The sequence below is a fragment of the Phalangium opilio genome, unplaced genomic scaffold (genome assembly GCF_054372755.1).
Source record: "Phalangium opilio isolate 3A_F unplaced genomic scaffold, DU_Popi_V2 ptg000081l_1, whole genome shotgun sequence".
Classification (NCBI taxonomy): Eukaryota; Metazoa; Arthropoda; class Arachnida; order Opiliones; family Phalangiidae; genus Phalangium; species Phalangium opilio.
Genome location: NW_028324188.1, coordinates 721,128 through 744,405, shown reverse-complemented (window position 1 = coordinate 744,405; position 23,278 = coordinate 721,128). Strand labels below are relative to the sequence as shown.

General features: G+C 33.9%; 6 protein-coding genes across 6 annotated transcripts; 3 read left to right on the top strand and 3 right to left on the bottom strand.

Moving 5' to 3' along the window:
• The first annotated feature begins 92 nt into the window (after nt 1-92).
• Mnat9 (microtubule-associated Nat9) lies at nt 93-2,270 on the top strand. The gene is made up of 6 exons (XM_089846758.1): nt 93-314; nt 465-574; nt 654-794; nt 894-953; nt 1,431-1,525; nt 2,027-2,270. Exons 1-6 carry the CDS (start codon nt 238-240, stop codon nt 2,147-2,149), a joined length of 606 nt encoding a protein of 201 aa, XP_089702884.1. The 5' UTR covers nt 93-237; the 3' UTR covers nt 2,150-2,270.
• LOC149653829 (arf-GAP with dual PH domain-containing protein 1-like) lies at nt 796-5,514 on the bottom strand. The gene is made up of 6 exons (XM_089846755.1): nt 5,414-5,514; nt 4,961-5,186; nt 4,560-4,899; nt 4,050-4,268; nt 3,763-3,985; nt 796-2,453 (listed from the first exon to the last, which is right to left on the bottom strand). Exons 1-6 carry the CDS (start codon nt 5,493-5,495, stop codon nt 2,386-2,388), a joined length of 1,158 nt encoding a protein of 385 aa, XP_089702881.1. The 5' UTR covers nt 5,496-5,514; the 3' UTR covers nt 796-2,385.
• Csas (CMP-sialic acid synthase) lies at nt 5,509-7,515 on the top strand. Its single transcript, XM_089846757.1, has 5 exons — nt 5,509-6,299; nt 6,453-6,608; nt 6,977-7,129; nt 7,205-7,340; nt 7,415-7,515. Exons 1-5 carry the CDS (start codon nt 6,158-6,160, stop codon nt 7,512-7,514), a joined length of 687 nt encoding a protein of 228 aa, XP_089702883.1. The 5' UTR covers nt 5,509-6,157; the 3' UTR covers nt 7,515.
• Nucleotides 7,516-7,811: 296 nt separating this feature from the next.
• Nucleotides 7,812-11,758, bottom strand: LOC149653827 (RNA demethylase ALKBH5-like). The gene is made up of 4 exons (XM_089846754.1): nt 11,181-11,758; nt 10,199-10,455; nt 10,057-10,137; nt 7,812-9,998 (listed from the first exon to the last, which is right to left on the bottom strand). Exons 1-4 carry the CDS (start codon nt 11,646-11,648, stop codon nt 9,539-9,541), a joined length of 1,266 nt encoding a protein of 421 aa, XP_089702880.1. The 5' UTR covers nt 11,649-11,758; the 3' UTR covers nt 7,812-9,538.
• Nucleotides 11,759-12,008: 250 nt separating this feature from the next.
• On the top strand, nt 12,009-18,651 carry LOC149653826 (putative aconitate hydratase, mitochondrial). Its single transcript, XM_089846743.1, has 12 exons — nt 12,009-12,091; nt 12,627-12,701; nt 12,761-12,837; nt 12,929-13,067; nt 13,143-13,566; nt 13,631-13,729; nt 14,725-15,444; nt 15,519-15,724; nt 16,320-16,417; nt 16,495-16,588; nt 16,665-16,919; nt 18,151-18,651. Exons 1-12 carry the CDS (start codon nt 12,011-12,013, stop codon nt 18,289-18,291), a joined length of 2,409 nt encoding a protein of 802 aa, XP_089702869.1. The 5' UTR covers nt 12,009-12,010; the 3' UTR covers nt 18,292-18,651.
• On the bottom strand, nt 18,570-23,243 carry LOC149653825 (hexosaminidase D-like). Its single transcript, XM_089846749.1, has 13 exons — nt 23,055-23,243; nt 22,910-22,964; nt 22,723-22,835; nt 22,562-22,649; nt 22,408-22,486; nt 22,246-22,331; nt 21,980-22,163; nt 21,831-21,905; nt 20,644-20,851; nt 20,395-20,559; nt 20,207-20,320; nt 20,022-20,108; nt 18,570-18,884 (listed from the first exon to the last, which is right to left on the bottom strand). The coding sequence occupies exons 1-13, from the start codon at nt 23,090-23,092 to the stop codon at nt 18,695-18,697; spliced, it is 1,482 nt and encodes a 493-aa protein (XP_089702875.1). The 5' UTR covers nt 23,093-23,243; the 3' UTR covers nt 18,570-18,694.
• Nucleotides 23,244-23,278: the final 35 nt, after the last annotated feature.

Genomic DNA, 23,278 nt, shown 5'->3' with positions numbered 1-23,278 from the left:
TCACTAGAGAGTGACGCGATTGTGCCACACCTATCAAATACGTCACAAATACGCGGAAATTAGCCAATCGGATTGAGAATTTAGTCAGGAGCGAAAAATATATGACGTTTGAACTTTGACCCGGGCTTTAAAACCGATAAAAAATTGTAAACAAACGTGAAAAAGTTTCGATTTTAAAATACAATTAATAAATTATATAATATAATTTTTATAAATATAATAAAAATTAATATTTAAATGAAAATTAACCAAAATATTTCAATACACGGAGAAAAGATAATTTTGATACCTTACCGGGAAGATCACGTCCCGAAGTAATTATTTGAGATTATTTTGAAATGGAACTGCGGCCATCCGTAGGTCGTGGTATCAGTATCGAATTTCATCATCATTTCTGAAATTCGATGCTGGACATCGAATCCCGTCTATTTATACGCGAAACATCATTAAAAACATTCCCAAAGGTATCACGAATGGATGAAAGACCCAGAAATACAAGAACTTACCGCTTCCGAACCTTTAACGATCCAAGAAGAATATGAAATGCAAAAATCATGGGCCACAGACGAAGACAGTAAAATGAAATAATCTATTTCTATAAAAGAAACCCGCATCTAATATTTATCCATCTTGTATTTTTTAAATAATTATAGAATGTACATTCATAATTCTTGATCAAAATAAATATAATCAAAACCAAAATGAAGTTGATTCGATGATCGGAGATGTTAATATATTTTTAACTGATCCTGAAAATAATAAGCATTTAGGAGAAATTGAAATTATGATCGCAGGTCAACATCTAATAACAGTTTTTTATTATTATTTTTCCTTTTAGACTTTAGTCATGAGAATTATTAACATTTTTATTTTCCTCTTTAAAATCTAATCAGATCCATCTTTTCGTGGTTGTGGAAAAGGGAAAGAAGCTTTGCTCTTCATGATAAGATATGGTAATACCTAATTAAACCCTTTTCAAGATTCCGTGACTCAAATTTCAGGGCTAGAAAATACTCCCTTAAGCCTTGGCTTAGCAAGATAGTTAGAGAATATCGTCTGCTAAAGCCTTGGCTTAGCAAGATAGTTAGAGAATATCGTCTGCTAAAGCCTTGGCTTAGTAAGATAGTTAGAGAATATCGTCTGCTAAAGCCTTGGCTTAGCAATTAAAGTTAGCAAGATAGTTAGAGAATATCGTCTGCTAAAGCCTTGGCTTAGGCTTAGCAAGATAGTTAGAGAATATCGTCTGCTAATCCAAGGCTTAATACATTTCATTGTCAAAAAGGGTTTTAAATAAATAAATTTTGAACCGGGATTGGAGGAGGGGGAACTTCGTTGATTCGGATTAATTAATGATTTCTGATTGTTAATTATCTTATGAAATTTAACTTTAGTTCTATATTAATAGTCTATATCTTCTTATTATACTATAGGTATCGAACAACTGGATTTAACGTCAATCATTGCCAAAATAAAAATGAAAAATAGCATCAGTCTCAATATTTTTCAGAAGCTGGGCTTCGTTCTTGTATAAAAATCTTTTCTGTATAATTTTGCTTAGCTTTTTATTTTTGGAACCTTCCCATGGACCCACTCTAACGCGATAACTTTGTTACTTTTCATTTCATTCGATCCCCCTAACCTAAAACTTTTTGCTATACATTGAAAACCCCACCTCTATTTGCACCTAACATTATTGTTTCTAAATACTTAATTAAAATAAATCAGATAAAGTTTAACCCATGTTTTTTAGCACCTAAGCCTTGCCAATAACTTAAGTTAAGCCTTGCCAATAACTTTAGCTAAGCCTTGCCAATAACTTTAGCTAAGCCTTGCCAATAACTTTAGCTAAGCCTTGCCAATGACTTTAGCTAAGCCTTGCCAATGACTTTAGCTAAGCCTTGCCAATAACTTTAGCTAAGCCTTGCCAATAACTTTAGCTAAGCCTTGCCAATAACTTGCATTATTTTTCCTTTTAAATAAATAGCAATAAAATAATAAATTAAAAGCCTCTCCGTTTTTACTTTAGACTTCTTCAAGTGAAATATTTCAAGAACACACTTTAACTCGTGAAGTTGATTCTGATTGGATAACAGATTTGAAAGTTAAAACTTCATCTTATCTAGTTGCAAGCTACCCTTTTAAATTGTGAAAAATAAAACGATTGAAATTCATTTCCGTTTTCTTTGAAACTTAAATATTGAGTATTTAACAAAATAAAATTCAAAATTGTTCTTTTTTTTGTAAAAAAATAAAATTTAAATATTCGTTGATTGATTCTTATTTTCTCTCTCAAAAGGGGGAGGGGCCGATTAAGAGAGCTTGTAATTAACATAAGTATTTAATTAAAAAAGGGGCGGAGGGGGAGAAACGGTCCTAAATTAAAAATTATCTAACTTTGAGTATGTGAAGTGGAGATGAGAGTGTAGCACGTTTACGAACCATCTGAGCTGCCACTGAAACACAAAAATAATTATAAAACCTTGAGCAACTTTGAAAATGTAACTAATTAATTAGTTAATAAACCATCACCAAGTGCAGAACAAATTGCAAACAAACAAAACAAACATAACGTGTTAGTTGAAACAAAAAAGGTTACTTTTAATAATTAAAAACGAAAATTAAGTGAGTGATTAATGATTATTGATTAACATAGGATAGACATAAAATCATTGAACCAAACAAAACATGCAAAGGAAATAAAATTAATTACGATTAATAATTAGATTGATTGATTGCGATTAATAATTGAATTAATGGCGATTAATAATTGAATTAATGACGATTAATAATTGAATTAATGACGATTAATAATTGGATTAATGGCCATTAATAATTGAATTAACCGCGATTAATAATTGAATTAATGACGATTAATAATTAAATTAATGACGATTAATAATTAAATTAATGGCCATTAATAATTGAATTAACCGCCATTAATAATTGAATTAACCGCCATTAATAATTGAATTAACCGCGATTAATAATTGAATTAATGGCGATTAGTCATAGAATTAATGGCGATTAGTCATAGAATTAATGGCGATTAGTCATAGAATTAATGGCGATTAGTCATAGAATTAATGGCGATTAGTAATTGAATTAATGGCGATTAGTAATTGAATTAATGGCGATTAGTAATTGAATTAATGGCAATTAGTAATTGAATTAATGGCAATTAATAATTGAATTAATGACGATTAATAATTGAATTAATGGCAATTAATAATTGAATTAATGACGATTAATAATTGAATTAATGGCCATTAATAATTGAATTAATGGCCATTAATAATTGAATTAATCGCGTTTACTAACTACATTAATGGCGATTAATAACTACATTAATGGCGATTAATAACTGAATTAACCGCGATTAATAATTGAATTAATCACGATTAACAAATAAATCGCGATTACTAACTACATTAATGGCCATTAATAATTGAATTAACCGCTATTAATAATTGAATTAATTGCGATTAACAAATAAATCGCGATTAATAATTAAACATGCTATTAAAAACAATATGAAAGTTAATGGGGAATAAAACCAAACCCTAAAGCTTTTTTTTAAGTAATTATTAATTAATTAAGGTTGTATTCCAAGTTTAAAATCAGAACACATTAAAAAAATTAAGTAAAATGAAATTAATTATTTTGTAGACAAACGAAAGAAGGAACTCCTTCCACTATTCCGCGGTGGTAAAGGTGGAATAGGCGTGAGACTGATGGGAGGAATATTCCCTCCATATAACCTACTATTATTTTCTTGTGGAGTCGTTGGTCTGACCAATACTGATTGAAGAAAGTCCATCCATTCTCTGCGTTCCTTTTCCGATTCGGCCCCCATTAAAAACGATCTATCAGGAGTTTTTAACGTAAATCCAAAGTTATGCTCCTTCATTCCTGGTGGAACTCCTTGACGAACTCCGTATCCATCACCGCGGAAACCCAAGAAGACTTCTCCTTTGGGATAAGCATCCTAAATTTGAAATTGAAATTATTATTATTATTATTAACGCGTTAATTAATCTTGATTAATTTACCAATGGACTTTCGTAGTACATTAATTTCCGGTCATCCAGAGTAAACCAACGTTTTTTATAAGCTTCCGCACCTCTAGGACCGGTTTTAAAGAGCCAACCTTCTTTCAAAAAATCTCTCGTTAATCTACACGCTAATTCAGCTTGATTAGCGCCTGGAAATGCAACCTCTAAACGATGAAGTTTAGCCGAACGTATAGCCATGTACCAATCGACTATATCCTAAAATTTCAATTAATTAATTAGCCTTATTCCTTATCAGCGCCACCTACCCATAGCGGTGACTTTGAGAACTACTGTAAGCGGCAAGCCAATCAGATGTCGCTAAAATCTGGTGACGTCACTGACTGGCACTCTCGGGTCTTACCAAAAATGACGTCACCAGATTTTAGCGACATCTGATTGGCTTGCCGCTTACAGTAGTTCTCAAAGTCACCGCTATGGGTAGATGGCGCTGATCAGGAATAAGGCTAATTACAATTAATTAACTAATTAATTAATTAATTAATTTACCTTTCCATCTTCGGAATAAACAAAGATACTTCTAGTCGATCCATCTTTAATCGAAGTTATTTGTAAACCATTTGGGTTTCCAATTTTGGAAGGACAGAAAGTGGCGTTTAATTGTGATATTTTCATCGTTGTTTTAGGATCTCGATGATTTTCTTTAACGTAATACTTTAAAGTATCGTCAGTTTCATTTAAAACAAATTTCCTCGGTTGAAATCGCGAATCTTCTCTCCCTCTTTTAAATAACAATCCCTCCATCCTCCCTGACGTGTAGATTTGTTTGTCAACGTTGACAAACTCCTGTCTTTCGTATTTGGCCCGAACCCACTGTTCTTTCAACACTCTATTGACGATTCTTGTTTGTTATTAGGACTAAAACTAAGATTAGTTTAATAAAAACTTACTGAACAGTGTTGGGATCGGGTCGACGATAACATAACGGTACTTGGGCTTCGTATTTAGCATTAGCTTTGAGATTACCCCATTCTTCCAGACCAGTAACGTGATCTTCTTGCCAGTTATCGAGAGTGATTGATTTGACGCGACTGATGTATGAACCTAAACTTCGATGTATTCCCGCGCATTGAGTACATAAAAATACTCCCAAATTGGTTGAAGCCCATTCTGGACCTAATTTCAATAAAAATTTAACATAATTAGGCTTAATTTTAATAAATAGCGACGCGTAACAATCATCAAAACAGGAAGGAGTCGGAACTTCGGAAGAAAGGAAAGGAAGCCATGTCTCGTCGTTAAGCCTTGGTCAAAACTTTAACCCAAATAACTATTCACTTATTTAACAAAACCATAACGTAATATTCATAATTATGACTCTAATTAATTAAATTTATAATTACCGGGTAATTTACAGTCGGCACAAACGTTATTTCCATCTTTTTTCAGCAGCTCCATAACCCTTTTTCTAACTTCCTCTCCCATTTTTGCGCCTTCTTGTCCGCTGTACCTGTAGACACAAAAATAATATATTACCCCTATTGTATAGTACCACTAATTATCGAAGATAAAATACGGAATAATAATTAAATATTAAATTTAAACGACTAAATACCTAATTTAATGTGTTTCTAATATAAAACAACGCAAGTTTGATGAATAACGCTTGATTTAGTAGTTCAAATTATAGTTTGAAAGGCTCTAAAACGCGAGAAGTTGGGCTTCAGTGTAAGGCCCTTGCCCCTATCGTATAGTAGTACTAAATATCGAGTTTAAACCTAAATAAATAATTAAATATGTAATTTTAATAGTCTAAATCTATAGTTTAACGTGTTTCCTAACTAATTACATCAAATTTAAATTAAATCCTGTGGAAATAGTGCTTTAAAAATGCGGGAAAATAGAAAAGTTCGGCTTCCCTGTATAGCCTTAACAAAGCTGAAAATTAATATACTTAAACTAAAACAAACCTAATAGATTTAAACTTAAGCATTTAAAATAACATATAATAAACAAAATTCTACACTATTTCAATCCGAACTTGTGAAAATAATCCTTAAAAATAGACCCGAACATGAAGTTTAAATAAGTCAGTGTTCCGTAATGAACTATTATAGTTTGTTGGTTAAATTATATCAAATTTAACAATGACAATAAGCCGGAATTTTAACGTCGCCGGTTTAATTTTAGCAAGAGGAGGAAGTAAGTCAATTCCAAGAAAAAACTTGAAACAATTAGCCGGAAAAGCGTTGATAGGTTGGGCGATAAAACCAATGTTAAAATGCAAAAGTTAGTATATAACGTAATTTACTAATTTTCTATTTCGGGGTTTTTTTTTGTATTTCTTTCAATGTCATTCATTATTATTATATTTTTTTGTGAAATAATTTGAAAGGAAATTGACTAATTTAATTTAATTTAATTTTTCACGGTTAATGAAAGGATTTTCCAGCGTATGGATTTCAACCGAAGATCAAGAGATAGCGGATGTCGCGAAAACCTTCGGGATTGTTAATATACACGAAAGACCCTTCGAATTATCGACAGATAACGCAAGTTCCTGGAGTTGCGTTAATCAATTCGTTAATGAACATCCAGGTTTCTTATTAATTAATTCTTTTATTAATTAATATAAAGGAAAAGTGCCAGAAGAAAATTGTATCAGATGTTTTACACGAAAATTAACAGCTATAGTTTTGTTACTCAAGTTCTTATTTGAATAACTAGGAATACATAAAGACAATAGGAATAATTGTGTAACCATATTAATTTCTATGCGGGTTTTTGTGGGCGGGGCAACGCGAGGTCGTGAGCAAGGTGCAGCGAGATAGATGATTAAAACTCGTCATACATAATGATTAGCTTAGCTTTTCCCACAAAAATCACGTACCTTATTTACTGAGTCTGACATTTCACCTTCAAACGCTTACAATACATAAATAAATAGAATATAGATTAAATTTCAGAGTTCACTCACATCTGTTTGGTGCAATGTACTTCACCATATCTCTTGGTCGAATACCTCGATAAAGGACTGGATATTCTTCTAGATGGTAACCATGACTCGGTCTTTTCCGCTAAAAGGGAACATAAACTACGTTGGACCATAGCCAAAGATAGTCTGTACTTTGTAGTTAGTCCTCCCAAATCCTCAATTCCCAGAATTTGCGTAAATATTGGTGTTTGTATACCAGATTACGTTGAACCGTTGAACTTTGACCCCGCAAATCGCCCTCGCAGGCAAGATTGGAGTGGAGAGTTGATAGAATCGGGACATTTTTATATGTGTAGCTGCGAAGTGGTCAAATCTGGCCTCTTACAAGGCAAAAGGTATTTATTTAAAAACGTTATCAAAGGGTTAATTATAATAAAACGACATTTAATTTAATTTAAAATTTATTAAGATGTGGTTATGTTGAAATTCCCGCTGAAATGTGCTTTGAAATTGATAATGCTTCCGATTGGATTGTAGCCGAAAATTTGATTAAAACTAATACAACATAAAGCAAGTCTCTATTGTGGTTTAGTTCAAACAAACGCCACTAGATGCCCCTATAGTCGAGGGGCGGAGCTTAAGTTCCCAGTCCCACAGCAAAGGCTAGTTTTAGCCCCCACCGTGAGCGGATTCTGATTGGTTCCTGCATAAGTTAGCAAGTTAGGGGCGCAACAGCAGCCGAAATTTGCTTTAAAAACATCTAAATTTTATAAATTTCGACCTATCTTTATGCCTATTGTGGGCGGGGCTTGTCAACCTTGACTGAGAGGGACATCTAGTGTCAAAAAATAGAAACAAACAACATATTTTTTTTGCCAAAAAATACTTTTAATACTTTTTTGCTGGGAATTTTTCAGAACTTATAAACAAAACTGAGAGATAATTAAAAAACAACAAAAAAAACTCCCCAAATAATTAATTTTTATGAGAGCATTTCTTTTAACTGACTTAAAATAACATATTTTGAGTTCATATTAACTACAAGTGACGCGCAAAAACAAAACAAAAAATTTCTTTGTAGGCCTAACTTATGTTTAAAGTATTAAATATTTAGTGGTAAGCTCGGAGTTATTATTAATTTGAAACTAACGGTATTTCTTAAATCATTTAAATATTGTTATAACAAACTAATTTCAGTTGGTTTTCTTTAATTAATTAATTAATCATTGGATATATTTTTTAGTGTTTTAAACATGTTCATGAATATGTTAAAGGAACTGAAAATTACGTGACTAATGAGGTTACGCTAACTAACTTATTATGGCCTTTGTTTTTCATTAATAAAATAAAACTATATGAAAGTAATTAAAAAATTAACTAAAATTATCCAATGATTAATTATATTATAAATTTATCACTTTTTTTTATAACTAACACACTTATTATTAAGCGTTTTTGATCATAGTTTCATGGGACTAGCGAAAAAATATAAACTTTACATTTTTTTTATTGATAAAATAGGCCTATTTTGATTTCCAAGATGGCTGCCATCTTTATTGACAAGGCTTAAGATTTTTGGCGGGATTTTGGGTTAGGGTTAACAGTTCAGCCTAAATGAAATTCTTTTTCGTATTTAGATATTGTTAAGGGGAAAAAATAGGCTTAAAAGTGAAGTTAACACCATCTTGATAACTGATAAACTAATTATAACTAATAATAGAAATCGGGCTGGGCTATTGTTAACTAAGCCTTGGCCATGGGCTATTGTTTGTTTCTAAGTCTTGGCTCTGGGCTATTATTTGCTTCTAAGCCTTGGCAATGGGCTATTATTTGCTTCTAAGCCTTGGCAATGGGCTATTATTTGCTTCTAAGCCTTGACCCTGGGCTATTGTTTGTTTCTAAGCCTTGGCCCTAGGCTACTGTTTGTTTCTAAGCCTTGGCCCTGGGCTATTATTTGTTTCTAAGCCTTGGCCCTGGGCTATTATTTGTTTCCAAGCCTTGGCCCTGGGCTATTGTATTGTTTGTTTCTAAGCCTTTGTCCTGGGCTATTGTATTCAATTTGTATTGTTTGTTTCTAAGCCTTGGCCCTAGCAAAGCTTTGCTAACGAGGCCTAAAAAGCTATTTAAAACCAACAAATGGCAGCCATTTTGGTGGTCAAATCTAAATATTGACATATATAATTTGAACTATTTGAAAGTGTTTTTGGTATAAACATTAAACTTAATTAGATTTTTCTTTTATTTTAGAATATTAGCTATAATAAGGGAAATGAAAAACTGTAATAAGAAATGAATAGAGAAAAATACTTCCTTTTTTAAAACACTTTTTTTTTATCAACTGAGAAATAGACCTAATTAGTAACGAGTTAAAAAACTAAAACTAAAAAAAAAAAAACTTCCCCTTTAAATGAAAGTAACGTTTAATTAACTTTTTAAACGTAATTTCGTCTACTACGAGAGAAAATTTGAGTTGAAAAAGTTGAAAGGCAATAATGTAGGTATGTTTTTTCTTAGGAGAAATATTTAGTTATTTACAAAGGATTGAACAAAAGAACGGAAACATTCTTCGGCCCCGCCCCCCCAAAAAGTTTATTTAAGACTTTAATTTCTTCCTTGTAGTTTCAGAATCATCAGATTCGTAGCCCGAATGTGATTCTAAATCATCAGAAGACGTTTTACTTACAACAGCAGCAGTAGCGGAAGAGGCGCTACTTTTAAGCTTCTTACGACGTTGTCGAGTATTTGACGTTTCATCATCTGATTGATCTTTTTCATCCACATCAGAGTTGCTATCATATTTACCAGAATTGGAAGCTCCATTTTGAATAACGCTCTTTAATTTTCGTTTAATTGTATGAGGATTCCCTTTTAAATCATCATTGTCATTGTCGTTTTCTTTAGCGAGAGATTGAGGTGGTGACTCGGGTGGCGGAGTTTGAGATGAAAGACGTTCAAGGGAAAAGAAGGTTTTTGCGTGAAGGCTGCCGTTGTTTTTAGTTTCTTTAATAGCTTCTAATTCCTCAGGTGTAAGTCGAGGTGCGTCAGGAAAAACCCTGAAATTTAATTATAATTTAGGCTTAATTAAGTTTTAATTAAATTAAACTAATTTACCTTCTAAGTATAATTACAGCTCTTCTGTTTTTAATGTCTTGAGGTCTAACACAATGAGTTATACTATCTGCCGGATATCCACTAAAATGTTTATTAATTAAACATCAATATGTCTAATTTTGGTCTATTTTTCTCTTTATACCTTAAAACTGTGACACATCCTCTACGTAAAGGCAATCTCAAAATAGGTTCCGTGCATCTAATAGGCTTAAAAGTAAACTTGCATCCGAAACTAAGAGCACTATCACTCATAAAAGAAACTGAGATGATGGGACGATCAAATATTTGAGGGGGATCAATATGAGAAACAATACAACCCCCGGGTTGATAATCATTTATAGCAACGCTGTTTATGAAACCTTCAGGAACTATTTTAGCTTTTACTAAAGGTTTTATGACCTGTATTTGTAAATAAATAAATAAATAAATATTATAATTACCTCAGAAATGGATCCATTAGATGTTTATTTCAGGGTTCATACAACTTTTGGAAAACAAATTTCCCTGAATTTTCCAGGTTTTTGGAGCAAATGTTAACGAAGGAGGGTGGGGGCGGAGCAAATGTTAACGAAGGAGGGTGGGGAGCGGAGCAAATGTTAACGAAGGAGGGTGGGGGCGGAGCAAATGTTAACGAAGGAGGGTGGGGGCGGAGCAAATGTTAACGAAGGAGGGTGGGGGCGGAGCAAATGTTAACGAAGGAGGGTGGGGGCGGAGCAAATGTTAACGAAGGAGGGTGGGGGCGGAGCAAATGTTAACGAAGGAGGGTGGGGGGGGGAGCAAATGTTAACAAGGAGGGTGAGGGCGGAGCAAATGTTAACCAAGGAGGGTGGGGCGGAGCAAATGTTAACCAAGGAGGGGGGGGCAAATATGACTATAACATAATCAAATGACATCTCCCTATCTCTAATATAACCAGAGTTATGAGCCTCCAAAGTATAGTGTAATGTTAATCCTATGGAGGATGTGTTATATTGAATATTTTGCTTAATTACTCGGCCCCTGTTTGACGGAAATTTCCCTGAATTTTACAAAAAATTCTAAATTTCCCTGAAGTTTTTGTCAACTATTTATTTCCCTGATTTTTCCAGGTTTTCCAGGTATGTATGAACCCTGTATTTACTTACCAATTCATGTACCCAGTCAGGTATTTCGCTAACTTCTCCAGGCGGGTACAATTTCTCCATACCAGGACCTTTCTTTTTGATTTGGGAACCATAAGTATAACCTTCTCCAAAGAAATACTTGGTTCTCAATGGAGCTCTATCGACGGTACGTGGTAAATAATCTCCATTATCACCGTGAGCCACGACATCGTCTATTTTCTTTTCAATTATAAGGCAATCTTCGTCCGAGAATAATCTACGCTGTTCAATTCCTTCGTGTAGTTTACGAAGGACGCTGGGTTCCTCGTTATTGTAGGATCTGTTTCGATGATAGGAATACCTCGGATAGTCATTCCTGCTTAAGTTTTGTTTGTGTGACTTGTTTAATTGAACTTCTCCTAATTCTTTCCGATTATTACGCGACATTTTCTTTTGATTTTCTATTTTCTGTCGCAAATCGACAACATCCGACCTAGGTTGAGATGCCATTTTGTATAAATGGTTCTGGCGCTATATGTTGCAATGCATTTGTAAGGTAAACCACGTGGTTTCTTCGTTGGCGGCTTTTTTAGGAACTAGCTATAAAATTTGGCGGGAAACCGGCGTAGGTTTGCCACTATAAAAGACGAAAAGTTTTACACGATTATTTAAAATAAATGACAAAATATTTCGTATTCTTTAACGAAAAAATAAATCGTAATTAAAATAAGTATTAATGATTAATAATTATCAAATTAGAGGCGATTTAATTACGTTAAAATACTAAAGTTGATACGCGTTAGGCTTAAGAATATCAAACACGCGGGCTGGTGGAGTCTCAGCCAATGAAATCGCTGGATTTTCTGCACGAAATGATAAAAGGGGCTGTCCGGGCCCATGACCTTTATTCAGCAAAAATGGCGCTCAATCTACAAGCTGTCGTTCGTTGCCGGGTAAGAAAACTTTAATTAAAACTAATTCTAATTAACTGTAACTTAAAATTTCAGTATAACTTGAAAAATAATAGTTCATAATTATATAATATGCATTTTTAAGCGGTTAAAAATGAATTTAACCCTTTCTAGAACCCGTTATTGAAATGGTCATAAAATTAGGGATGGGGGATGTTCTATATTTTGACCTCTATTAATAATAAAGTCAATTAAAGTTAATTTATAACATATGCGGGGAAGCCAACCTCGTACTAAGCACGTGTATTGCATATATTTGTACACAAACTAATTATTTAGGATGTAATTTACATTTTAATTGAATAACCTTCAAAAGTTCAAACTCTTATAATATTGTCCTTAAAAAGTTTGAAACACTGCCAAAATTTTATCAATTTGTTGTCTTAAAGGCTTGTGTCTTTAGTTATGTAGATAAGACGTTATTTTAAAAGATTTCAATATTTTTAAATGGAAATTTATTAATTTACAATATTTGCAGATTAAAATTTAAGCCTAATTATGTATAATTATGTTTTAGAGCCTTAAAACCTTTGAACTGTCTTCCCATATTCGATTATTGCATATTTCTCCATTATGCGCTGCTCCCACGAAAGTATGCATTAAAATAAAAGCTATTTATACAGTTTTAAACATTAAAAACGCTATTTTAAGGTGGCTATGAGCCGTTTTGACAAAGATAACCTACCATATGACAAATTAAGAGCAAATTTAGAAGTTGTTAAGAAAAGGTCTGTCCTAAATTCTACTTCTGATCATGAAACTATAATAGATAAAATTCTAAAACAAACTTACTTTTCTGTAAAAACAAATGAACTATAGACTAAACCGACCCTTAACCCTTTCTGAAAAAATTCTCTACTCTCATTTGGACCAACCAGCAACTCAAGAAATTGAAAGGGGCAATAGTTATTTGCGTTTGAGACCAGATAGAGTTGCTATGCAAGATGCAACAGCTCAGGTTGAATAAATCTTCTTAAATTTAATTGCTTTCCCACATCTTAATCATCATTAAATTAAATATATTTAATTGAAGATGGCAATGTTGCAATTCATCTCCAGTGGTTTAAAAAGGGTCGCTGTACCATCAACTATTCATTGTGACCATTTAATCGAGGCCCAAATTGGTGGTACGAAAGATTTGGCTCGTGCCAAAGACATCAACAAAGAAGTTTATGATTTTTTGAGCTCCGCTGGTTCAAAATACGGAGTTGGATTCTGGAAACCGGGAAGTGGAATCATCCATCAAATTATTTTAGAGAATTACGCGTTTCCAGGAGTTTTATTGATTGGTACAGACAGCCATACTCCGAATGGAGGTGGTTTGGGTGGTCTGTGTATCGGAGTTGGTGGTGCCGATGCTGTAGATGTTATGGCTAATATCCCGTGGGAATTAAAATGCCCTAAAGTTATCGGAGTTCATTTAGATGGAAAATTATCAGGCTGGACTTCTCCTAAAGGTCAAATATTTGACCTTTGAATCCCTTCTCAATCTCAACCCCCTTTTTTTTTATAACTTTACAGATATTATTCTCAAACTTGCGGGTATTTTAACTGTTAAGGGTGGTACAGGTGCTATTGTTGAGTATTATGGACCTGGAGTTGATTCTATCTCATGCACAGGTAATTTATTAAGGTCATAGGGTCAAGATAATTTAGTATTTTTAAGCCTACCTCATAGGGTAATAATAATAGGTCATTTTATTATGGTAGCCATTTTTAAATATGGTTTATCATAAATAAAAACTTTCTTTTTTTTTTGAAGTTTTTTTTTGACCTAAATTAATTTAATGGCAGTATCAGGTGTGGTTTATTAACCCGAGATTAATGGTTTAACCGCGTATAGTCTTGCCAACAAATAATTTTGAACTTACCTTTCAAAATGGCGACTGTCTGTCGTCTGCTTCTGCTCAGGGGCAAACAAAGGCTTAAATTTTAAACAAACTAAGGCCTAAATTTACAACAATGAATTAATTTAAACTAAACTTTAATGATATGTACCCTGAGATGGCAATTGCCTGATGCCTACTTAGTTTTAACTAATAAGTAGGCTTAAATTTGGAACTAATATTAACTTACATGGTAACGTGGCCCACGTGGGTGCACAGGCAGGGCGGGAAATAAGTTTTTTTTAAACTGGACATTATGATAGCAAACCCACTCTCCCCCCCCCCCCGGCGTGGAATAAATAAACTGGTCCATGACCATTGACCAGGGCATGTCCTCTGCTAAACTAATGAAGTTGATAATTAAAATATTTGAGTCAATCTTCTGGACTCTGGTTACCCTTGAATAGGGGAAAACCAAGGCTTACATTTAAACAAAAGTAGGCTCAAAGTTTAGGCGAAATTTGGCTCAAAGTTTAGGCGAAATTTGGCTCAAAGTTTAGGCGAAATTTGGCTCAAAGTTTTAACGAAATTTGGCTCAAAGTTTAGGCGAAAGTGGGCTTAAAGTTTAGGCGAAAGTGGGCTTAAAGTTTAGGCGAAAGTGGGCTTAAAGTTTAGGCGAAAGTGGGCTCAAAGTTTAGGCGAAAGTGGGCTCAAAGTTTAGACGAAATCGAACTCAAAGTTTAGGCAAAAGTGGGCTCAAATCTGGAACCATTATTTAAATTTTAAAAGGTATGGGAACAATTTGCAACATGGGCGCCGAAATTGGAGCCACCACTTCAGTTTTCCCATACAACAGTCGCATGAAGGATTATTTAATTGCTACAAACCGCAAAGAAATCGCGGCTGAAGCTGAGAAAAACAAGGATATCTTAACATCAGATTCGGGAGCAAATTATGACGAAGTTGTCGAGATTAACTTGGACACATTAGAGCCACACGTCAATGGACCTTTCACCCCCGATTTGGCTCACCCTATCTCCCAATTGGGTCAAAACGCCAAAAAAGCTGGTTGGCCACTTGACATCAAAGTTGGTCTAATTGGTAGCTGCACAAACAGCAGTTATGAAGATATGAGTCGAGCTGCTAGCTTGGCCAGACAAGCTTTGAACCACGGTATCAAATCGAGATCCATGTTTACCGTCACACCTGGCTCAGAGCAAATTCGAGCCACTATTGAAAGGGATGGTCAAGCTCAAACATTGAGGGATTTTGGAGCAGTCGTTTTGGCAAACGCTTGCGGACCTTGCATTGGTCAATGGGACCGTAAAGACGTTAAAAAGGGAGAGAAAAATACCATCGTTTCTTCATACAATCGTAATTTTACCGGGCGTAATGATGCCAACCCGGCTACCCACGCTTTTGTAACTTCTCCCGAACTGGTAACGGCTTTAGCTATCGCCGGAAGATTAGATTTCAACCCCTTAACTGACGAATTAACTGGCTCAAAGGGTAAAAAAACTAAAGTTTTTTAGCTTTTAGACTAAGGAGCTAAGCCTACTTTGGTCTATTTTCTTTAAAAATAGGTGAAAAGTTTAAGTTTGAAAGCCCAGTTGGTGATGAATTACCTAGCCGAGGTTTTGACCCTGGTGAAGATACCTATCAAGCTCCCCCAGCTGAAGGTTCTAGCCTTGACGTCATTGTTGACCCCAAGAGTAAGCGACTTCAACTTTTGAAACCATTTAACAAATGGGACGGTAAAGATTTGGATGATATGGTTGTTCTCATGAAGGTAATAGAAAAGTACTAGCGCTAAACAAAACTAAGCCTACTTTGGTCTAGAACCTAATGAAAACGCTAAGCCTACTTTGATCTAAAACTTAGGCCTACTTTGGTCAATTTTCTAAACAAAGGAAAACGCTAAGCCTACTTCGGTCTATTTTCTAAACGAAGGAAAACGCTAAGCCTACTTTGGTCTATAAGCTAAACAAAGGAAAACGCTAAGCCTACTTTGGTCTATAAGCTAAACAAAAGAAAGCGCTAAGCCTACTTTGGTCTATAAGCTAAACAAAGGAAATCGCTAAGCCTACTTTGGTCTATAAGCTAAACAAAGGAAATCGCTAAGCCTAACTTTGGTCTATAAGCTAAACAAAGGAAATCGTTAAGCCTACTTTGGTCTATAAGCTAAACAAAGGAAAACGCTAAGCCTACTTTGGTCTATAAGCTAAACAAAGGAAATCGTTAAGCCTACTTTGGTCTATAAACTAAACAAAGGAAATCGTTAAGCCTACTTTGGTCTATAAGCTAAACAAAGGAAAGCGCTAAGCCTACTTTGGTCTAAAACTAAATATACTTGAAAAAATTTTAATTCTCAATTAAATAAACAGATTAAGGGCAAGTGTACAACTGACCATATTAGTGCAGCTGGACCATGGTTGAAGTTTAGAGGTCATTTAGACAACATTTCCAACAATATGTTCATTGGGTGGGTTTCATTAATCAGTCCTTTTTTCCCTTTAATATTCAAAACGCTAAGCCTATCATACCTTTGATTCATTATAGAGCTATCAACATTGAAAATAACGAAGCTAATAAAATTAAAAATCAAGTTACAGGAGAATGGGGAGGTGTCCCTGAAACGGCACGTGACTATAAGGTAAATAATTCCCGCCAAAAGTTGTGACGACATGACAAAAATCTCGACTTACATTGGGGGTTTTTCGGTTTTGAAGTCTAAAGGTATCCAGTGGGTTGTAGTAGGTGATGAAAATTACGGTGAAGGCAGTTCGCGAGAGCACGCTGCTTTGGAACCCCGTCATTTGGGTGGAAGGGCTATTATTGTCAAATCTTTCGCTCGTATCCATGAAACTAACTTGAAGAAACAAGGAATGTTGCCCTTGACCTTTGTTGACCCCAAGGATTATGATAAAATCCAACCAACTGATAAGATTTCTCTTAAAGGACTCAAGAACCTCGCCCCTGGAAAAGTAAAAAACCTTTTAATTAATTGTTAAGCCTAGTAATTATGTCTACAAGCCTACTTTTAGGCAACTTTCATTTTTGAGAAAGCTAAGCCTACTTTGGTCTAAAACCTTATGAAAACGCTAAGCCTACTTTGGTCTATAAGCTAAACAAAGGAAATAGTTAAGCCTACTTTGGTCTATAAGCTAAACAAAGGAAATAGTTAAGCCTACTTTGGTCTACAAGCTAAACAAAGGAAAGCGTTAAGCCTACAAGCTAAACAAAGGAAAGCGTTAAGCCTACTTTGGTCTACAAGCTAAACAAAGGAAAGCGTTAAGCCTACAAGCTAAACAAAGGAAAGCGTTAAGCCTACTTTGGTCTACAAGCTAAACAAAGGAAAGCGTTAAGCCTACTTTGGTCTACAAGCTAAACAAAGGAAAGCGTTAAGCCTACTTTGGTCTATAAGCTAAACAAAGAAAAGCGTTAAGCCTACTTTGGTCTATAAGCTAAACAAAGAAAAGCGTTAAGCCTACTTTAGTCTATAAGCTAAACAAAGAAAAGCGTTAAGCCTACTTTGGTCTATAAGCTAAACAAAGAAAAGCGTTAAGCCTACTTTGGTCTATAAGCTAAACAAAGAAAAGCGTTAAGCCTACTTTGGTCTATAAGCTAAACAAAGGAAAGCGTTAAGCCTACTTTGGTCTACAAGCTAAACAAAGGAAAGCGTTAAGCCTACAAGCTAAACAAAGGAAAGCGTTAAGCCTACTTTGGTCTACAAGCTAAACAAAGGAAAGCGTTAAGCCTACTTTGGTCTACAAGCTAAACAAAGGAAAGCGTTAAGCCTACTTTGGTCTACAAACTAAACGAAGGAAAGCGTTAAGCCTACTTTGGTCTACAAACTAAACGAAGGAAAGCGTTAAGCCTACTTTGGTCTACAAACTAAACGAAGGAAAGCGTTAAGCCTACTTTGGTCTACAAACTAAACGAAGGAAAGCGTTAAGCCTACTTTGGTCTACAAACTAAACGAAGGAAAGCGTTAAGCCTACTTTGGTCTACAAACTAAACGAAGGAAAGCGTTAAGCCTACTTTGGTCTACAAGCTAAACGAAGGAAAGCGTTAAGCCTACTTTGGTCTACAAGCTAAACAAAGGAAAGCGTTAAGCCTACTTTGGTCTACAAGCTAAACAAAGAAAAGCGCTAAGCCTACTTTGGTCTACAAGCTAAACAAAGCACTAAGCCTAAAATTCCAATGCCATTTCAGCCTCTTACATGCGAAGTTAAACACCAAGACGGTAAGGTAGAATCCATTCAACTGGCACATACCTTGAATGATGGTCAAATTGAATGGTTCCGCGCCGGCAGCGCCCTTAACCGAATGGCGGAAGTTAAAGCCGGCAAATAAACCCCCCCCCTCATACATTAAATTAATTTTAAAGAAAAATGTTAATTAAATCACTACATCTTACAAGAAACCGGTATTTAGAAAGAAATAAAGCTAAATAAATTTGACACAATCTCTCACTTCAATGCGATCTTTGTTGGGCTTAATGTTATTATTAATTAAGATTAAAATTAAATTAAGAACAGTTGTAAATAGTTTAGTAAAGTTGTGATGAAAGATAAGAAATAAAAATGAAGACTCCCAAATTTAATTAAAAACTAGTCAAAAAGAATTGAATGTTTTTTTGACTCTACTTTGTATAAAATTTAATGTGAAACGAAAAATGTTACTGAGAAATAATAAAGAAATGGTTTCCATCAATTTATGTGTTTACATTCAATGATTTTTTTGGTCTATTTTACGTCTAAAATGGTATATCGATTCTACTTTCGTGAATGACTAATTGTTCGTCGCCATTTTTGACAATTTTAGCGAGTTGCTTTAAGTGTGGGCCTAAATTAACTTCAAGCCATTCCGTGATAGTGTCAGGGTAGTAGATTTCGTCCATCGAGTTACGTAGTTGCATATTTAATCCTTCCAGATTCGAAAGCAGACTGAATTTATTATAAACAAAATGATTTTAATATTGTTCTGCGTAGTTTTGAAAGATTAAATGTAAATTGGCTGGCAACCTTTATCAAATGGGCTGGTCTAATAGAAAAGCTAAGCCTACTTTGGTCTATAAATAAAGGGCTAAGCCTACTTTGGTCTATAAATAAAGGGCTAAGCCTACTTTGGTCTATAAATAAAGGGCTAAGCCTACTTTGGTCTATAAACAAAGCGCTAAGCCTACTTTGGTCTATAAATAAAGGGCTAAGCCTACTTTGGTCTATAAATAAAGGGCTAAGCCTACTTTGGTCTATAAATAAAGGGCTAAGCCTACTTTGGTCTATAAATAAAGGGCTAAGCCTACTTTGGTCTATAAATAAAGGGCTAAGCCTACTTTGGTCTATAAATAAAGGGCTAAGCCTACTTTGGTCTAAAACACAGCGCTAAGCCTACTTTGGTCTAAAACACAGCGCTAAGCCTACTTTGGTCTAAAACACAGCGCTAAGCCTACTTTGGTCTAAAACACAGCGCTAAGCCTACTTTGGTCTAAAACACAGCGCTAAGCCTACTTTGGTCTAAAACACAGCGCTAAGCCTACTTTGGTCTAAAACACAGCGCTAAGCCTACTTTGGTCTAAAACACAGCGCTAAGCCTACTTTGGTCTATAAACACAGCGCTAAGCCTACTTTGGTCTAAAACACAGCGCTAAGCCTACTTTGGTCTATAAACAAAGGGATAAGCCTACTTTGGTCTATAAATAAAGCGCTAAGCTTACTTTTTTCTATAAACAAAGGGCTAAGCCTAGTTTGGTCTAAAAACAAAGGTCTAAGCCTACTTTGGTCTATAAACAAAGCGCTAAGCCTACTTTGATCTATAAACAAAGCTAAGCCTACTTTGATCTATAAACAAAGCTAAGCCTACTTTGGTCTATAAACAAAGCGCTAAGCCTACTTTGGTCTACAAACAAAGCTAAGCCTACTTTGGTCTACAAACAAAGCTAAGCCTACTTTGGTCTAATACTTGTCTAATTTATTACATTAATTACGTTAATTTTCCCTAATAAAAGAGGGGCATTCTGACAATATAATTAAAGGTTTCCAGCTCATTTAAATTACGAATTAATTTCAATCAATGTTTCTAACCATTTTGCTTTAGGAAGGAACTGATCAATGTGTAAAGGATTGGTCCACCCTCTCTTAATTTGGTACTTTGAGAAGGCACCTTTAAAACTTGAAAATCATAAAGATTTAAAAGATATAAGTTTTAATTTGCGCCAAAAAAAAAAATGGTATTTGATTCAAAGGGGTCAAAAGTTCATTCATTATACCTTGGGTGTTGCAGTAACTGATGATATTCTGATAATAAATTCGCTAACTGATTTATGTGTAGAAACACAGTTGAACCGGGAAACCTCGGTATCTTTGAAGGTAACGGAACTGGCCTAAACATTTTTTAAAAAAACCCTATTTTAATATCTTTTCTAGGCCTAAAACTCGTCTACTAATTATAATGTACCTCGGATACGCGTCCAAAACTATTGGTTCTACGAACCCCAAATATTTGGATACTTTTACGTGAGTATCCGGAGTAAAACCACCTTCTAATAAGGTGAATAAACATGCGCATAAACTGGGTATGGCTACCGGTAATAATTCGCATAATACTGTAAAATGATCGTATCTATAATTGCAGATTAATTATACAATTATTATTTTTAATTTTTTAAATAGTTATTAGTTTTTTAATTTTTTTAATTGGATGTACCGTTGCCATCCTGTTAAAGCAATTCCTCTGAGATTATTCCCGCGTTTGAAAAATATATTGCTTTCGTAATTAAGGGTCTGAATCCAAGCTTGCTGATTGGCTATATGGTAACGGGTTGGGGTTACCATTTGAGCTATGTCAGAAGCACCCTTAAATGCGCTAGCAACCCAAACTTGCTTGAATATGTTGGAGTATTTTTCCCATATATCTATTTTGTTTAATTATTATTATAATTAATTTTTGATGTTAAATTTAAATGGGATGCTTGAATTTTAACAGGGTACATAAGAAGCTTTTAATTGGATGGATTTTCTATAATTTTTTTTTACTTTTTCCAATTTTGACCTAATATTCTGTACTCTTTGCAATTTTGACCTAATATTCTATATTTTCCGCAATTTTGACCTAATTTTCTATATTTTTGCAATTTTGACCTAATATTCTATATTTTCCGCAATTTTGACCTAATTTTCTATATTTTTTGCAATTTTGACCTAATTTTCAATATTTTTTGCAATTTTGACCTAATTTTCTATATTTTTTGCAATTTTGACCTAATATTCTATACTTTACGCAATTTTGACCTAATTTTCTATATTTTTTGCAATTTTGACCTAATATTCTATACTTTACGCAATTTTGACCTAATATTCTATACTTTACGCAATTTTGACCTAATATTCTATACTTTACGCAATTTTGACCTAATATTCTATACTTTACGCAATTTTCACCTAATTTTCTATACTTTACGCAATTTTCACCTAATTTTCTATATTTTTTGCAATTTTCACCTAATTTTCTATATTTTTTGCAATTTTCACCTAATTTTCTATATTTTTTGCAATTTTCACCTAATATTCTATACTTTACGCAATTTTGACCTAATTTTCTGTACTCTTTGCAATTTTGACCTAATTTTCTGTACTCCTTGCAATTTTGACCTAATTTTCTGCATTTCTTGCAATTTTGACCTAATTTTCTGCATTTCTTGCAATTTTGACCTAATTTTTTGTACTTTTTGCAATTTTGACCTAATTTTTTGTACTTTTTGCAATTTTGACCTAATTTTCTGCACTTTTTGCAATTTTGACCTAATTTTTCTGAAGTTTTTTAAAATGTTCACCAATTTTTAACAGGCTTATTTGAACCCTGATAACACAAGACAAAAAAATGGAATTTCATACCCTGTCCAATCTTAAATTCTTCTAACGTTAAATAATGCCAAACCATGGGTTCCACTAATTGTCCTAAATCAAATTCTGTCATAATATCAAAATACACCATTAAACCATAATTCAATCTCTAAAAACTAACTAACTAATTAATTTATTACTAGTTATATCATGAGGTTGACTAGTTCGTAGCATATCATCCCATATAACCAAAGTTAATCTTGGATATTCATTTTTGATTTTACGAGCCAATAATGATATGTAACTCAAAAAAAGATCCATTTTGGTCCATTCATTACGTTTCATGGTAAAGGAACATGTTTCGCACATTCCCAGGTGCCAAACCTGATTTTATTATTTAGATTTAATGCCTTAATTAATTAATTAAATCCTAGCTAACTAATTAAAAATGTCTAAAAAAATTAACCTCATCAGCTCCTAAATGAAGTACGGGTGAATTTTGATGCAAGGACATAACTTGTTTAATCATTTCCAAAACCAGAGATAAGGATTCTAAATATTTATATTTTTAAATGATTAAATTTAACCTGACTAATTAGGATAATAATTAATTTAATTGTATAAAAACCTGGGCAACTTGGACAGATTGAATTAGGATATCTACCAATTTCCCTCAAATGGGCGTATTTTTTATGTTTAAGAACAAACTGTAATGATTTTAAATAAGATCTAAAGTTCCTTATCTACTACAAAGGTCAAAGGGCATTGACACTGAATTTTACCTCCATGTGTCCAATGGTTTGAACCAAAGGTATGACAGTAAGGTTATGGGCATTGGCTACTTGAATTAGATCTTGTATTTCATGGGCTCTTTTGGGTTTTATAATTATATAACGACTGTTAGATTGAGTTTGCCCTAATTAAGGCCTAATTATTGGCCTACCCATAAGCGTAAGGCAAAGCTATTGACTCCAGACATTGGGGGTCATAAGGAAACATATCCTCGTACTCTAAAATTACTCCATTTGCCCCTATGGAGCTTATCATACTAAATAACTAAATTTACAATTCAAATTAGACCGAAAATTAACTATAATTCGCGTATTTTCCTTAAATACTATTCATATTACCTGTTTTAAGTATGACAATTTAGGTGGTGCACCTTTTAAATCAAAGTGCACCAATCTGCAACCAAAACCAAGTTAACATTACATTACATTAAGCCAAGGCTTAACGAAAAACTTCATTCATAAAGAGCTTATTCAAAAAATGTACCTGAATAATTCCGGGTTTGATAGATTGATGTTCGACATTTTATTTTAATAAATTTTGCTAAAATTTATTGATATTATTTTGCCGCAAATTATTACAATAAATACCAAACGACCGCGAATTTTTCAAACAATAATTAACCTTTCAACCCTTTAAACACCGCTTCGCAACCTGATTGGCTAAGAGTAAAACCCGCTTTTCACCGAAACACCTTCTGATTGGTTGAA

Excerpts from the sequence above, each read along its gene's own strand:
- Mnat9 (XM_089846758.1), top strand. The coding sequence starts at position 238 with ATGAAAATTAACCAAAATATTTCAATACACGGAGAAAAGATAATTTTG. Across the intron at positions 575-653 it reads ATGGGCCACAGACGAAGACA|AATGTACATTCATAATTCTT; the intron begins GTAAAATGAAAT and ends AAATAATTATAG. Across the intron at positions 954-1,430 it reads GCTCTTCATGATAAGATATG|GTATCGAACAACTGGATTTA; the intron begins GTAATACCTAAT and ends ATTATACTATAG.
- LOC149653829 (XM_089846755.1), bottom strand. The coding sequence starts at position 5,495 with ATGGGAGAGGAAGTTAGAAAAAGGGTTATGGAGCTGCTGAAAAAAGAT. Across the intron at positions 4,269-4,559 it reads TTTATTCCGAAGATGGAAAG|GATATAGTCGATTGGTACAT; the intron begins GTAAATTAATTA and ends TTGAAATTTTAG. Across the intron at positions 3,986-4,049 it reads TGTACTACGAAAGTCCATTG|GATGCTTATCCCAAAGGAGA; the intron begins GTAAATTAATCA and ends TTTCAAATTTAG.
- Csas (XM_089846757.1), top strand. The coding sequence starts at position 6,158 with ATGACAATAAGCCGGAATTTTAACGTCGCCGGTTTAATTTTAGCAAGA. Across the intron at positions 6,300-6,452 it reads ACCAATGTTAAAATGCAAAA|GATTTTCCAGCGTATGGATT; the intron begins GTTAGTATATAA and ends GGTTAATGAAAG. Across the intron at positions 7,130-7,204 it reads TTGGACCATAGCCAAAGATA|ATTACGTTGAACCGTTGAAC; the intron begins GTCTGTACTTTG and ends TTTGTATACCAG.
- LOC149653827 (XM_089846754.1), bottom strand. The coding sequence starts at position 11,648 with ATGGCATCTCAACCTAGGTCGGATGTTGTCGATTTGCGACAGAAAATA. Across the intron at positions 10,138-10,198 it reads GGATGTGTCACAGTTTTAAG|TGGATATCCGGCAGATAGTA; the intron begins GTATAAAGAGAA and ends TAAACATTTTAG. Across the intron at positions 9,999-10,056 it reads GCTGTAATTATACTTAGAAG|GGTTTTTCCTGACGCACCTC; the intron begins GTAAATTAGTTT and ends ATTAAATTTCAG.
- LOC149653826 (XM_089846743.1), top strand. The coding sequence starts at position 12,011 with ATGATAAAAGGGGCTGTCCGGGCCCATGACCTTTATTCAGCAAAAATG. Across the intron at positions 13,567-13,630 it reads AGGCTGGACTTCTCCTAAAG|ATATTATTCTCAAACTTGCG; the intron begins GTCAAATATTTG and ends ATAACTTTACAG. Across the intron at positions 15,445-15,518 it reads CGAATTAACTGGCTCAAAGG|GTGAAAAGTTTAAGTTTGAA; the intron begins GTAAAAAAACTA and ends CTTTAAAAATAG.
- LOC149653825 (XM_089846749.1), bottom strand. The coding sequence starts at position 23,092 with ATGTCGAACATCAATCTATCAAACCCGGAATTATTCAG. Across the intron at positions 22,650-22,722 it reads GCTTTGCCTTACGCTTATGG|AGCCCATGAAATACAAGATC; the intron begins GTAGGCCAATAA and ends AAAACCCAAAAG. Across the intron at positions 22,164-22,245 it reads TTCATTTAGGAGCTGATGAG|GTTTGGCACCTGGGAATGTG; the intron begins GTTAATTTTTTT and ends TAATAAAATCAG.